At 35.2% G+C, this 15,097-nt stretch overlaps 1 protein-coding gene across 1 annotated transcript; it reads left to right on the top strand.

The window, feature by feature from the left end:
* The first annotated feature begins 2,094 nt into the window (after nucleotides 1–2,094).
* LOC119637026 lies at nucleotides 2,095–14,258 on the top strand. The gene is made up of 14 exons (XM_038032799.1): nucleotides 2,095–2,220; nucleotides 2,302–2,582; nucleotides 2,657–3,030; nucleotides 3,105–3,250; nucleotides 3,318–3,425; nucleotides 3,494–3,529; nucleotides 3,607–3,731; nucleotides 4,203–4,233; nucleotides 4,857–5,138; nucleotides 11,051–11,230; nucleotides 12,347–12,898; nucleotides 13,178–13,355; nucleotides 13,424–13,721; nucleotides 13,789–14,258. Exons 1-14 carry the CDS (start codon nucleotides 2,136–2,138, stop codon nucleotides 14,086–14,088), a joined length of 2,976 nt encoding a protein of 991 aa, XP_037888727.1. The 5' UTR covers nucleotides 2,095–2,135; the 3' UTR covers nucleotides 14,089–14,258.
* Nucleotides 14,259–15,097: the final 839 nt, after the last annotated feature.

Here is a 15,097-nt window from a genome sequence, read left to right on the forward strand (position 1 = left end):
ATCACACACATTCGCTCATTGCGCGAGTTTGTTTTAAGTGCAAGTGAATGAAGTGAAGCATAATGATGGCAACGTTAAGCTCAGTTGTAATCAGTCTCAAATACATATCATTAAATCATCAGGGAATCTTACCGTGAAAACAAAGTGTGTATACGTCTTTGAAGACAAAAGCGGTTTAGTTTATCCCCCAAAAGAAATCAACCTGTCTGTTGTAAGACACTTTTTCGCTATTTGCAATAATTTCAGTTTAAATTTACATATCTATGACAAATACGTATTCAAATATTTGCAAATGTTAATAGCATTCGAAAGCGGAATAATACCGCTTTTAAAACAAATACAAAGACGTTATAACCCGGCAAGGTCGACCATTAGATAGTCTACACCGATTCGCCTAGTGCGAGTGTTCACTCGTTTTGGTGATGAGACACCAAAAATTACACTACTTTGATGCAAACGGCGCACATTGGAGGGTGCTCGAAACATCACCTGACGCGATCCACTGAACTTACCTTCTAAAGATTTCATTATTTTTCAGTGTCCATCGTAAAACCATGGAAATTAGATTTTCTCTCCTTGTAAGGACTTGCTTTCATGACATGTATCTATATACGTTAGGATTTAAAAAGTAGACCTGTCTGATTCCAATTCCTCGCTGTTAATTTTTTCATTAAATTGGTAACTTTCATCATATAGATTATACAAAATTAAATCATTTCTTGAAAGGCTTACTACTCATTAGAAATCTTATACGGAGTTGGGTCCGTGAAATAGACTCAAGTGGTGCAAATTTAGTCCACTAAGCTTTTTCATCGAATTACTATTATAAATAAATTTTCGTCATAAAACATTAGCAATTGGGTCTCACAATAATAGACTTACCTGGTCCGAATTCGGTAAAGCTCAATTCATTATTATGAGCTAATTTTCAGAATGAAATATTGAAAATTAAGTCGTTTTGCAATGTAAAGATTCGGTTTTCATAGAAACGATTATACCAGGGATTGTCCCAGCCGAAGCGAAATTTCGATGCCAACGTAGAATGTCCCAGTGCTATTATTCGGCGAGTTTTATCGAAAAATATTGAAAATTTGCAGTTTTTCTACATAACGACATTTCAAAATAAGTCGTTGTATGGCGAGTAATTGAAAAAATGGACCGATCCGAATCGCTTTCAATAGTGTTCGTCCTTGGGTCAAAGCATGTCAGTGTACCAAACTTCTTTAGAATATTTCAAAAATTGCGACCTGGACAGAAGGACGGATGGACAGACAATCAAAGGAGAATCTATCTTAAGCCATTTTGGATGTTACCTACGTCTGCACACACTTAATATACCCTATATCACAAGTGGTGTATGCCGACTTCGATCATGTTAACGATGAACGTGGGAAGATTTTAGCTAAGGATATCTTTAACATGTCTTCTCTGAAATTATATGTCAGGCACTTGCAACTCTTTCCTTATATGCCCGCAGTGCTCCGCAAACTAGTTGCTCCACAGCTCTACAATTGGTGATTTCTAAAATATTCTAAAATGGGTACAAACATTACAGCCCACCTTTAAATACCTGATTACGCTTCGCTTAATATACTTATTGACATAAATCCTTTTAAAGATAAGGCATTATATGGGAAGGAGTGTCGATCCGAACCATTTTCAGTAACATTCGACCTTGAGCTAAAGTAGTCATTAAAATATTTCAAATCTTAAGATTTGTAGGCTGAACACAAACAGTGGACGCACAGACATTAGATAGGCAGACGGACATACAACCTTAGAATCACTTTCTGAAACGATCGGAATAATAAGAGGCAGATTTATATGAAGTCCTTGTGAATGATGCACACATCCGCACAGATTTATTGCCGATAGGGGAGGAACATTATCTTATCTTTCGCGATCGTTTCTGTCTTCTTTGTTGTACATTGATGTCCTTTGACTACTGCATAGCGGATAACATGAATTTAATTTAGCTTCAAAATATTGCATATTGAATGAATACTACGTGTTATAGAATATTCGCCGCCGGATAGTGGAATAAAACTGCTTTCTATTAATTACTTAACGCAAGCACAAAGCGCAAAATATCATATCGAATGAAAATGAAGGAAGAACGATAGCATGTTAGAATAATGTTCAAGAGGAATTTTTTGTCATTTCTTATTGGTCTCTTTAGTTTGATCAACATTGAGTCGGCCATAATGTCTGTGAAAGCAAGTAAGTTTATTATATTAAGCATGCGAAACGATGAATAACGTTTTACTCATTGCCATTATTTCGCTACGTTGCGCTACGTAGATATTTTAAATACTATTTTAGGAGTACCGTCAGAGTGTCTCCATCAGGGTAATGTGTGGCCCTGTAAGCTTTCATTTTCTTGCTGGCTGCAAGGTGGAAAGCATACGCATGGTTGCGGTAGCAATAAATGGTTATTCTCTTGTTGCGTGATTGCCAATGGTAATATATCACCAGCGATTGACTTGAATGAAAATACTTTCGGCGTGTACGGGAAGAAAGGAATCACTTTACCCAAACGAGTTCTTTTACGCAGGCGAGAGAACAATGAAATATTTTCAAAGGTACGATACGTTTTACTTATTTTTTCTCCACAATGTAATCTAAAGCACAACAACAACAATTTCTATGTTAATAGCCTGAATGTGGTTTAGCACGAACGTTTCAAAATACCTTAAGGAAGCGTATCATTGGCGGAAGGCCGGCACAATTTGCTGAATATCCATGGCAAGCTCACATACGTATTGGCGAATATCAGTGCGGGGGTGTGCTTATCTCTAGTAATATGGTGGCGACTGCGGCGCATTGTATTCAACAAGCAAGACTTCAAGACATTTCAGTTTATTTAGGGGAATTGGATACGCAGAATTTGGGCCATGCTGAAGAACCACTACCACCGGAAAAATACAATGTCATACAAAAGCTAATACATCCGCGTTTCGAATTTCGTATGACGCAACCGGATCGTTATGATTTGGCTTTACTAAAATTGGCCAAGCCTACTGGGTTTAGGTATTTATACAATTTGTACTAAATATGGCATTTTAATGAGATTCATCTTTTTTCTTCTTTTTTCGTAACTATAGCGAACACATTTTGCCAATATGTCTACCTCAACATCACATACGATTAGTGGGGCGAAAGGCTATAGTTGCCGGATGGGGTAAAACCGAGGCTAGTTTGGGTCAAGCGGGCACTAATATGTTGCAAGTTGCGAGCGTCCCCATTATAAGTAATTGTGAAATTGTTCCCGTTTTAAGTTTGTCATCAATTAATTGCTTAAGTAATATTTTTAATAGCATCCTTAGAATGCTTGCGCTGGCATGAAATCAAAAATATTGAAGTGGAACTTTATGGTGAAATGTTTTGCGCCGGACACTCAGATGGTCATCAAGATGCTTGTTTAGGTAAGAAAGGGCTATATGCTGCCAAAGTCTAACCTTAAAGCAAATATATATATACATAATTATTTCAGGCGATTCCGGTGGACCTCTTATTATTAAGGAACGAGGTAAGTATTTTATAAACACCCAGACATTATCGATCAAATAAAAAGCTCTCCATCCATATCGTTATCGTTTCGTTTAGGTCGTTACACTTTGGTGGGAATAACCAGTGCTGGATTCGGTTGCGGAGTTGATTATCAACCGGGCATTTATCACAACGTTCAGAAAACGTCAAAATGGATTCAAGAAATTCTAACAAGACATGCAGTCCAATCTTAATACAAATATTTTGAAATGTGTCAAAGTGTATTTACTTCCATACTCTGCCTAGGCTTCATTATTGTAAACTAAACTCAAAAATAATGCTAAGCATCATATAAGGTAACGAATACCTTATGTTATTTTTGTGTATATAAATTAAAAATCTTTTCTTTATTTTTTTGAGCATAGTTTTAATGATCCTCGTACATAAAAAAGTTTTCTTTGCCCTTACGTTGTAACGCATAACATGTACGCGACAAGCCATATTGAAGTCAAAAAAAAAAAAAAAAAAAAAAAAAAAAAAAAAAAAAAAAAAAAAAAAAACAACTAAGGCGCATAGCACGATGATCTTACGCAAATACATGTCCGTCAGTTATTTAATGTAAAAACTTTCGATTTTGATTAATTTTGCCGGAGTGGTCAGACGGCAAGTTTAACCACAACATTTTCGAGTACACACGAAACGAAATCACACAGATGACTGTTGTTATTCGGCAGACAGTTTCAGGTAAACGCACAACAACTCCAACTGAGCGGAGCGTAGTTATAACCGCGCTAATGACACGACAGATTGCGTATGTTATTTAATATTAACCCAAAATAATTTATTTCATTGCGATTGCGCGAAGCTTTACTGAACTGAAACAACAACAACAACAATAATAATAATAATAATAATAATAATAATAACAATAATAACTTTTAGCCTAATGCCGTAATGTTGTGAGAGCAGATTGAGTGTTAGTTTGTCATTCCGCGATGAAACGCTATCGTTATTGTGAAAATATTTTAAATTATAACAAATATTATGGAAATCTACACCAATTTTTAACTTAGACAAGCAAAATAGTTAAGAAGCGTGCATATATGGACAGAAAAAAAAAAACTTATATATATATATCCATATATATATCTATATATATATATATATATATATACATATACATGTACATCTTAAGCATTTAGTGTAAAATAGTTTAAGAATACGTAACAGGAAATTTAATAATAAAAGAAAATAAAAAAAAAAATTAAAAAAAAAATAAATATAAAATAATAAAAGGTAAAAGTGTAAAAATGGTTTAAAAAACTCTTTATTATATATGTGCGCGTACAATCGTGAATAAATCAAAGAAATTGTGGTCAAAGAGATTCATGCTACGTTCAAACAAACGATATTTTATAAAATTACTCTTCCTGTCATCATGAACATCTCTAGTCTGAACGGCTTTAACATAGTAATAATAAATGATAAATGGCTTTACTGTCATTTGCTAATCCTATTAGTATTTAATGGAATAACAAATGGTGTAGTTTATCATAACTCGATCTATAATGAGGCCATCACTCCTGCTTTAAGACAAAGCATTCAAAGAGATTTACCCAAAGAAGCAAAGTTTTTCGATGATTTTGATCGTAAGTAAGACCATGCTAACAGAGAATTATATCTCTCTAGTGTTAGACGGTTCATAATATAGTTATAGCCAATCGCCAAACTTTCAATGCACTATCACTGTGCGGAAGTAAAAAGTAAAAAAAAAAAAAATAAAAAAAAAGTATATTTTAACGAGTCTTCCATACACTCGCTACTTGCATTAACTTTTCCATAAGAAATCGAGTGCGTGAGGTTTGTTGTTGCATCAAGCCTGTACAGGTAACCTTAAGAAATATTCCGTAAAATGAGTACCGATATCAGTTGTGCATCGCAAGTTTATAAAGCACGTGCCTAGCACAACAATAACTGAGACTACTCGTTCTACTCGAGTATTTCACGTGTTATGGGATTAATTTGCTCGATCTCGAAACATACGAAACTCTCTTGTTAAAACTTTGAAAGAAAAAGTGAACACAAACATTTCCCATCTTACTAAGCTCTGCCGAGTTGTCTGCGATGCATTTCGTTGATACAACTAGGTACGCAAACATGAAACCGGAATTTTTGTATCGCAAATTCACATTTACTGCGGGAAAAAAAATCTTATTCGAAGTATTGCCCATCGCTAGCTATACCTACTCCCCTCCTTCTAAGAATTCGTTGATGGTAAATCCATAAAAATGTAGCGCTTTTCTCGCCAACAGTTCTTTCACCTTTCGAGCAGTTTGTTCACCTTTCCATATGAATCAAAGCGTTACTCGATGCTTGTGAATAAGTCCAGTTGAATGTTTTCGAGGTGCTGGGAACGGATAAATACATGGATGGATGACATGTAGAAAAGTGTCCTTTTCCTGATGATCTGACCATTTTTTGAACAGTTAAAATCGGTTAATTGTTGTTAGTAGCGTTTCGTATTAACTTTACTTTAATGGCATTTAACAGACCACGTCATTCTTCCACTGCTAGTCTTACTAAATACCGATTATCGTCTTCTTGCTGTCCGGTCTAGCGATAGATAGATGTGAACGATGCATCTCAATCTATTCGGTGAACTTTTGCTCCTGGGATTCTCAAAATAGGTTCACTTTTCATCGTGAATAACAGTGTGTGATCCAAAGACGACTTCTTTTGCATGATTCGAGGAAAGGCGATATGATCAGTGTTACAGTGCCATGAAATCTATGTTGTTGTGAATTTAAAGCTTTTAGTTTATGAACATCATAGTTTTATATATTTCGGTCACCTTAAGCATAAAAAATAATTCACAATTGTCCTACATCTTCATTCGCTTTCTTTAAGATTGTATCAGAGATAAGTTAAATTTTTATTTTTTGTTAAACCGTAAACTTAACAGCTTTGTTGTTTAGTTTGTCATCTGTATAGAGAACAGCAAAAATGGAAAACTCAAATGTGCTTCATAAACATGTAAAGCAATAAAGCACAGAAGCGTAAAAAGCGAAGCGATTATCACGCTTTTACTCTCGAGCAATATGCTGATGAGATTTATCGATAAGGTGCGATTCTTGGAAACAAAATAACTTTGCGCTTCCATACTGTGTTCGCAAAATATTTCATTAAAGACTTTAGACCAAGTTCACATACGATTTTATCATTGAGAACCTAGGTTCTCTACCTCGAAACTCTTATTCTCTGGCATGGTTTGTACGCTGCCTGTCGCCTTCTTCTCTATCAAACGAAAAAAAAAAAAAAGAAAAAATCAAGCTGGCTTTTGTAATACTCCTTCCCGCCCTCCTTAAATAATTGAAGAAAGTCGCTTTCAAATAAACACAGTTAGACCGTTTCTAAAATAAGAAGGCTATATATACGATTATTTTCATTGAGGGTGTCGTTTACAATCTCTCACTTCCGACCACTGGAAAATGTAATATGGAACGAATACTTTTGAAGTCATATCCATGAGACATACAATCTTGCAATATGTCACATCGACACATTCGGCAGTATAAAGTCAAGTGAAGTACGGGCAAAAGAATGGGGGAATAGAAGGCGTTATATTCAGCACTTGTTTTTAACATCTCTCACCAACACTCGGATTTAAAGCATGCTTATCTTGATTAAAAAGAGTTTCAATCGGGTTTCTTCGTTAGGACTTCAATCGTTTTGTTTATCGTTGGTATTCCAAAAGTTCGCAGTCTACGCTTCATAGACGTAGAGGAATCATACAAATCATCTACTTCTTCGGTAGTTGATATAATTGCCAAGAAGCTCAGTGACTTTTGTACACTGATGGTTGTCACCCCATTTTCTGTCTACTCTTGGACGTGGGGTAATTCTGAAACGCCTAAAAAGAAAGATTCAATGCTTTAGATCAAGTCTGGCAAATAAAATAATTATAAAGGACTAGGCACGACCATTACATACCCTAGACAACCCAAAAGTTATTCACACAACGAACTTTTAAATAAAGCATTCTATGCGAAGTGATCAAAGAAGCGGTCCGATCCGAGCCATTTTCAATAGGCTTGATCCTTGGATAAAAGCAGATGTTAAAATATCTCAAAACTTAAGATTTGTATGTTAAAAATAAAAAGTGTACGGACAGACATCAGGTGAACAGTCGGACATACCAGCTTAGATTGGTTCAGAAAGTGATTCTGAATAAGAAATAATACAATAACAACAAAAAGTGTTAACATACCTTAAAATACCCTTGTATCACAAATTGTGTGGGGTATAAAAATTAGAGGTTATATCGAAACGAATTGAAAAGATGAAAAAATTCAATTTCAATTTAGAGAGGGATATTTGATCGATACATGATCGGAACGTAACTCCTAATACAGGGTTTCGTTCGAAAAAACCGAACAACCTTTAAGCCGTAAATGTATTTAGCCCTGCTAAGGTAAGTGAAATCGTACAAAAAAAATGCACAAAATTGAATTGACTTAAGAAATGAGCGAAGGGAATGCGAAAGGGCCTTGTTGCTGCTAAAATCGGAAACAAAATGACCTAAATATATCGAAGGTTAGGTGAATTTCGTACATTAGTGATAAGTGGTAGGCTTCTAAAATTCGTGGTGAGGTGAGTATAATTTTCTCACTTGTTTTTTTTGTTTGTTGCTCCTTCTCTCTCTCCCTCCCTCTCTCTCTTCCTTTCACCTCTCTTTCTCTTTCTCTCTCTCTCTCATTTATTCTCCCTGCCTCTCTTCATCTCACTGCATGCATTTATCAAAACATATAACGCGCCCTCTCAAACAGAACTAAGCGCAATACGATTAGGAAAACTTGATTTTCCTCTTTAATCACTTCAAGTTCAATGGCATGAAATTAAGAGGTAAAAAAACTTGCAGATCTTACACATTTACACAATAATTATTTTTATTATTTTATGTACGAACATATATATGTGCACATAGATGCATGCATGCATGCATGCATGCTTGTACGTATAAATGTATACATAAATATGTATACTACGAGTTGATCGTGTAAGTCAAGGAAAACAACTTTTCCAGAAGCCACGTAACAATTTGCACTCACAAACGTTTCGTTTCGTGCGATGTGTTGCACATAGGCAAACACACATATCTGCCTGCATCTATGTGCATTCAATGTACATTATTTCCGTTTCGAGTTACACACATCCTTTTATTCGATCAAAACAAAAAGAAATGAGCAGATAAGCAGCAAAGCAAAATTGAACGGTTTGTTTTTTTTTATAAAATTTAAAGCACGCATTGTGCTTAACCAATATCAGTGGTACGTAAGTCGTTCGCTTAAGTAAAAAGTGAAAAGTGAACTTTTGAAACTGATTGCATATAAACATGAAGAAAGAAATGTCTGCTCGCACAGTTTTATGTTTCTCTCTCTCTCTCTCTCTCTCTCTCACTCACTCTCTCTCTCTCACTCACTCTCCCTCTCACTCTCTCTTTGCCACTCATTCTCTGTCCTTTATGTAGAGCTTCTTCTCTCTACGAATCTCAAAATTTGTTTATTTTCTCTTCATTTCTTTTTCTTTCACTTTAAGTTCAAATGCGTTTTCATCTTCTAAGTTTTCGTTTTTGTGCGTCTTTAATCGCAACACCACGTCTTCCTCTCAACGCGACGAGTGAAGCTTGCAACCATTGTGTTTGTATTACAAGCTGTCAGTTTCGATTTAGTTTTAAAAACGTGCGGTTAGAAGTACACGCTCGATAAAAGAGGTCTCTTGTTTACCGTTGTGCGATTTTTAAAAAATTTTCATTTTCCTCTTTTTTTTTAAATTTTTTCTTTTTCTTTTACTTTTTACTGGTTTTCACTTTCCTATTTTATTACTCTCTATATATAAAAAGCATTTGCTTCATTAACCGACTCCATGAAAGTTTATATGCCTTACAATGTTAAATTTTTGTTTTTGTTTTTGTTTTTTTTTTTGTGAAATTAAAAAGTGAAATATAAATTAAATTGTAACTTATTTCGACAACAAGTTTAAATGGAAAAAAACCGTTTTTTTTTATATACATTCATGTACATATATAAACATAAACATATATACGTTACTGTTATTACATTTTCTATTAAGTATCACGAAGGAGGACAACAAATGTATGCCTTTAACGAACACGAACACGAACACGAACACTCAAAATCCTTTCGCAACGTTATCATCTTATAAGATATGCGCATCTTGAAGACAAGGCATTTAATATGCAAAAAAAAGGATATGTACATCGGATGGTCGTTAAATATACTCTGCGTTCTAATACAATCAAGCTATTCACGTATTCTAAGAGAGCCAACGGCGCAGCAGGAGCATGATCTTGTCATTTTGGATGCACTTTCACGCCGTATTGGCGGCTTAGGATATTATGGAGAGAATTCAGTTATGGATATTCTTGCTCAAAGTATTAATTAAAGTATTACTTCGTTAAATATATTTATATTCAGCTAACCATAACCGAACCATAAGCTGTCTATTAACGCTTGTCGATTATTTAGTTGGTAAAGGGAAAGCAGATTTTGATTGCACGAATTTCCTGCTTTCTCCTATTTCAGGGAATACTGCGGCATATTCAGGCCGATTCGTGAAGAAATTCGTTCCAAACATTAGGCTTACACTTCAATAAACAGCATGTGAATTAGCTTTATTCCATTTGAGACAAATCTTGGATAATCAGTAACATTTCTCAGGCACTCACTATCTCTCTCTCTCTCTCTCTCTCTCTCTCTCTCTTTTCATTATGTCCGATCGCCCCGCTGAATGATTCATCATACAAAATAAAAGAAAGAAAAGACTATAACATATCTCTTCTTCTTCTTCTTGCCTTATTATGACCCTTCTGAGAAAATTTTATAAAGCCACGTAAAGCATTTGCTGCATTGTAGAGTAAGGGTAGGCCAATAATGGTAGCCTTCTTAAAAAATCCACCAGATTCCTATCCAAATTTTTGCAACCCTAACCCTGCGAGTTCCAATAACACAGCCATGGACGAGGAATCAAGTTTTGCTGAAGTAATTCAAAATATTACATTGATTTTGTCCGCATTTTTCAATTTTTTAGCTTTTAAGTTATAACAAAGATACTTGAGGGGTTGCCGTCTTGAAAATTCAGTTGAACGAATAAAGTAAGAATATATCCAATCCTTCAATCGCGTTCCAATAAAAGACGTCCAGATGGCTGTTGATAGTCTCAATGGCAATCTAAGTCCGGTTGCGTTGTCAAAAATTTCTCTTCCTTCACTCTTAAGCTATAATGATTTTGTCTATAGGAGTGATATGCAGATTTGCAGACGTGGTCGGTCTTTCCGCTTTCCGCTTTCATCTTTTATTAGCTTACTTACCACAAGATTGAAAAGCAAATCAATAGCCAAACGCTTGCTAAATCTTCTCGTGGCCTTATGTCAAACTTTAATTCTGATATAATAAATCTATGCATATCTATAGGTCGTCAGATGATTTCTGCTAGTCATCCTTTTGTATATGTTGGATTTTAATTTTTTTCCTTTCTCTTTCAGTGATACCACAGACCTGCAGATATCGTGGTAAAAAATTCGAATGTGGTCTTTCGATATCTTGCGTTTTAAGCGGTGGTAAGCCAGTGGACTTATGCTCAGGCGGCATGATATGGTCATGTTGTGTAGATAAGGAATTCAATGAAGAGATCAACACGAACGCCGGACAAGTCAACAATACCAGTAAGCATTTAATTAACAAACACTTATACATGTGTATGAATGAATGCAATTAACAAATTCATAATATTAGGCAATGAATTACAAGCGTAACAAGAGCATTTCGAAAAATTACTTTAATGGTTAACTTAACACATACGTTCACGAAAATCGCAAGTGTTGTTGATTCAGTTAATTTATGAATTAAGACAAACTAGAAAACATCTAAAAACTCCGTTACAAATCGTTCTACATATAAGTTATATGCTAAAAAAAAAAAAAAAAGTGAATAAATAAATAAAAATAAAAGTCAAAATACGTAAAGCAATTGTATTCGGCTGTGGCCGAATTTTTTATGTAACCACCATCTTTATCTTTAAAAAATAGACCCAAAAAACGTGAACGTTTTTATTTTAAGTGCCACGCCGTTCAGGAAATGGCCTTATACCCATAAGTATGACTATACGTGGAAAGGTTTATGTAAATATCAGAGGCGGGAAAGGAAAGGAAGGTAGTGTTTGCGAATATTGGGTTTAAATTTAAAGAAATTGAAAGTGAGATGAAAGAGCTCGGTGTAGGTGAATTATTTCAAGGATCACAAACGAACAATCTAGGCGACAACAGACGACATGGACGTAGGCAATTTCTCTCGAGGGTTATCATTAGCACTTTGACTCCCACTCTATCCTATTTGTGTGGCGAGACACCCTACAGCAGAGAATAATCCTTATAATTTTGGTGTTGTAATCGAAATTTGGGAATTTGCGGAAGCCATTGACCCCAGTTTTCCTCTACGGACAAATAATGCTTTTCAACAATTTGAAATTTCGTAAGCGTCTAGAAAAAACTTATCAACCATTTGGCGTATTTTCAACATCAACCTGTACGCAACGATTTCCAATATGCTTGCAAAATTTAGAAGACGTTTGTTGCACTTTTGTGACCAGAAGAACATTCACCATAGACGTTGCATAGCCACACAATGGGACAGACGGACATGTTTAAGAAAATAAAGAATTCGAAATTTATTTATTTATTTATTTATTTTCTTTTAATTTTTCTATACATATTGTTGCTTTAGTATTAGTTTTTGTTCAAAGTTAAAAACGTAAACATCATTATTATATGTGCATTCCACAGGTGATATCGTACATTTATATGACATATATCAGGATTTAAAGTATCACCAAAAACATCAAGCCAATGTAGTTACAAGCGGTTCTTCCTCCTCAGCTTATATAACGTCACAAGTTAAACCTTTACATCACACAAACTCTTTCGGCGCGCCGACAGTTGCACATGCTGATTACAGCCATCAGAATCAAGTATCCAGCTCCACAATTGGAAACTTTTACACCACAAAACGGCCGCTGTATCATAATTACTTTTATGGTCAAAAACCTTATATGAATCGACCCGGATCACAAGTTCTCGATTTTAATGATTTTAATGGGCAGGAGAGTGCAACGGGCATTGCGAATCAGATAGATCTTGTATTCGATGCATTACCCCAATCGCATAAAAAGAAACCCGTAGGTGTAGGCAGCAGTACGTACGTTTTCTCTGAAAATGAACATAATTTTGCTTCAGGTCATATTACGGGATCAGACGCTGTCGAAACCGCTGACAAGTATAATCATATTGAGAGCTCAATATCAACGTATCAAAGTGACGCATTTCAACCTGTACCTGGTATAAAATACGCTACAAATTCTTCTTATAGTGATAGCTTTCTCTCTTCTTCTTAAACCTTTTTTGTTTTTCGTTTTTCTATAATTTCATTCTCTTCTTCTCAGTGGTGTCAGTGGTTTCACTTTCATTTTACTTATATTTATATTTATTTGTTTCGTTTAATTTTGGCACTGATAGCGGGAGTAGTTCATTTAATTTTCTCTAGATTTTTTATATTTATTAAATTATTATTTAATAATTTTCTCCTTTAATATATATTTATATTATCTGTTATTACAGATTGTGGAGAAGTTTATAGTCGTTCTAATCGGATAGTAGGCGGCCATTCAACTGGCTTCGGTTCGCATCCTTGGCAGGTAGCTTTAATTAAAAGTGGTTTCCTATCGCGTAAGCTTAGTTGCGGCGGAGCTCTTATCTCCAGCCGTTGGATAGTTACAGCCGCTCACTGCGTTGCCACGTAAGCAATTTTCATAAAAAAAAAAAAAAATATATATAAAAAAAAATATTTACGATAATCTCTTCTAGAACACCGAATTCAAATATGAGAATTCGTTTAGGAGAATGGGACGTTCGGGGACAAGAAGAACGTCTCCATCACGAAGAGTACGGTGTTGAACGGAAGGAAGTTCATCCTAATTATAATCCCGCTGATTTTAAAAACGATTTAGCCTTAATTCGTTTAGATCGCAGCGTAGTTTTCAGACAGCATATAATACCTGTATGCTTACCACCTCCGTCGACTAAATTAGTGGGTAAGATGGCAACCGTTGCCGGTTGGGGTAGAACCAGACATGGCCAGAGTACAGTACCGTCAGTTTTGCAGGTATTTAGTTTTTTACTTTTAATTACTAAGCTTCTATCTTATTATTTCGATAATCAATAATTGACAGGAAGTCGATGTAGAAGTTTTATCTAACGATCGTTGCCAGCGTTGGTTCCGGGCAGCTGGGAGGCGAGAAAGCATTAATGAAGTATTTTTATGCGCCGGTTATAAGGAGGGTGGTCGCGATTCGTGCCAAGGAGACTCTGGCGGCCCGCTCACTCTTACTCTTGATGGTCGAAAAACACTTATAGGTTTAGTATCATGGGGCATCGGTTGTGGTCGCGAACACCTACCCGGTGTTTATACAAATATACAAAGATTTGTTCCCTGGATTCAAAAAGTTATGGCCAACGAAAAAGCATCGTAGCATTATTGAACTTGAAATTTTCCTCAAGATATGTGATGTTTACTATCACAACGAGTCCGCCGAAAAATTCTATCACCTATGAACCATATATTCGATCTTGGATATTCTAAAAATTATTACGAAGCATGTGCTGGAGGAAAGAGGAAAGCTTATAATATCAACCGATAATTCCTTTGAAAAATTCATATCTTAGTTATTTTTTAATTTATTTTGTATATTTTAATTTAAAATTTTATTGTTATTGCTTATATATTGTTTAAGTAAAGATTTTCATATATGTATATCTGAAGACAAGCAAGTGTCTCAATTCGCTATACGATGAAATGTGATGAATGCTAAGCGAAATAATTGACCGCGTCCTTCTCCCACAACCAAAAGTCATAAAGCGGTCATCACTTGACTTTATTCATAAAAGGAAGCAATGGCCAGCATCTAAGGTGTACTAAAGAAAAAGTTCTCTAAAACTAAGAATCTATTGTAACTCTCTCTCTCTCTCTCTCTCTCCTTTATTTATTTTATTTACTAAAATACTTATTTATTGCGTCCCATGTATCTATATCTGAAATCGAACTAGAGAAAATCTACTTAATTAGGTGATGTTATTATCTGTTATAAATCTATCATTCAATGTAGAAAGGCTTTCAATACGAGGTCCCTTTTTTCGCACGATAGAACCATTGCTGCATTGTTAGCGTAGCCAGCCAGGTTAATCCTCAGAACGGTAGATCATATTTGACTTATGATTAATGTGTGGTCGTAGCTATACGCATGTACGGATTGATCGCGATTCGCATCAAAATGCGAAAGCGGCATTTTAATCCTTAGCACAGGTTATGTCCATAAGTACAGTCGAATTTTGCCGCGAGACTCAGAGATCACTAGACCAACACACGAAAATTCGCTGAGATGTGTACAAAGGACCCAACGTGAAGAAAGAGTTCTTTATTTGAACCTTAATAAAATTGGGGTTAGATTTGTTATATAATATTATTATTTGTTTATTTTAATA

This window comes from Glossina fuscipes, unplaced genomic scaffold, assembly GCF_014805625.2.
Source record: "Glossina fuscipes isolate IAEA_lab_2018 unplaced genomic scaffold, Yale_Gfus_2 42, whole genome shotgun sequence".
In the NCBI taxonomy this organism is placed as follows: Eukaryota; Metazoa; Arthropoda; class Insecta; order Diptera; family Glossinidae; genus Glossina; species Glossina fuscipes.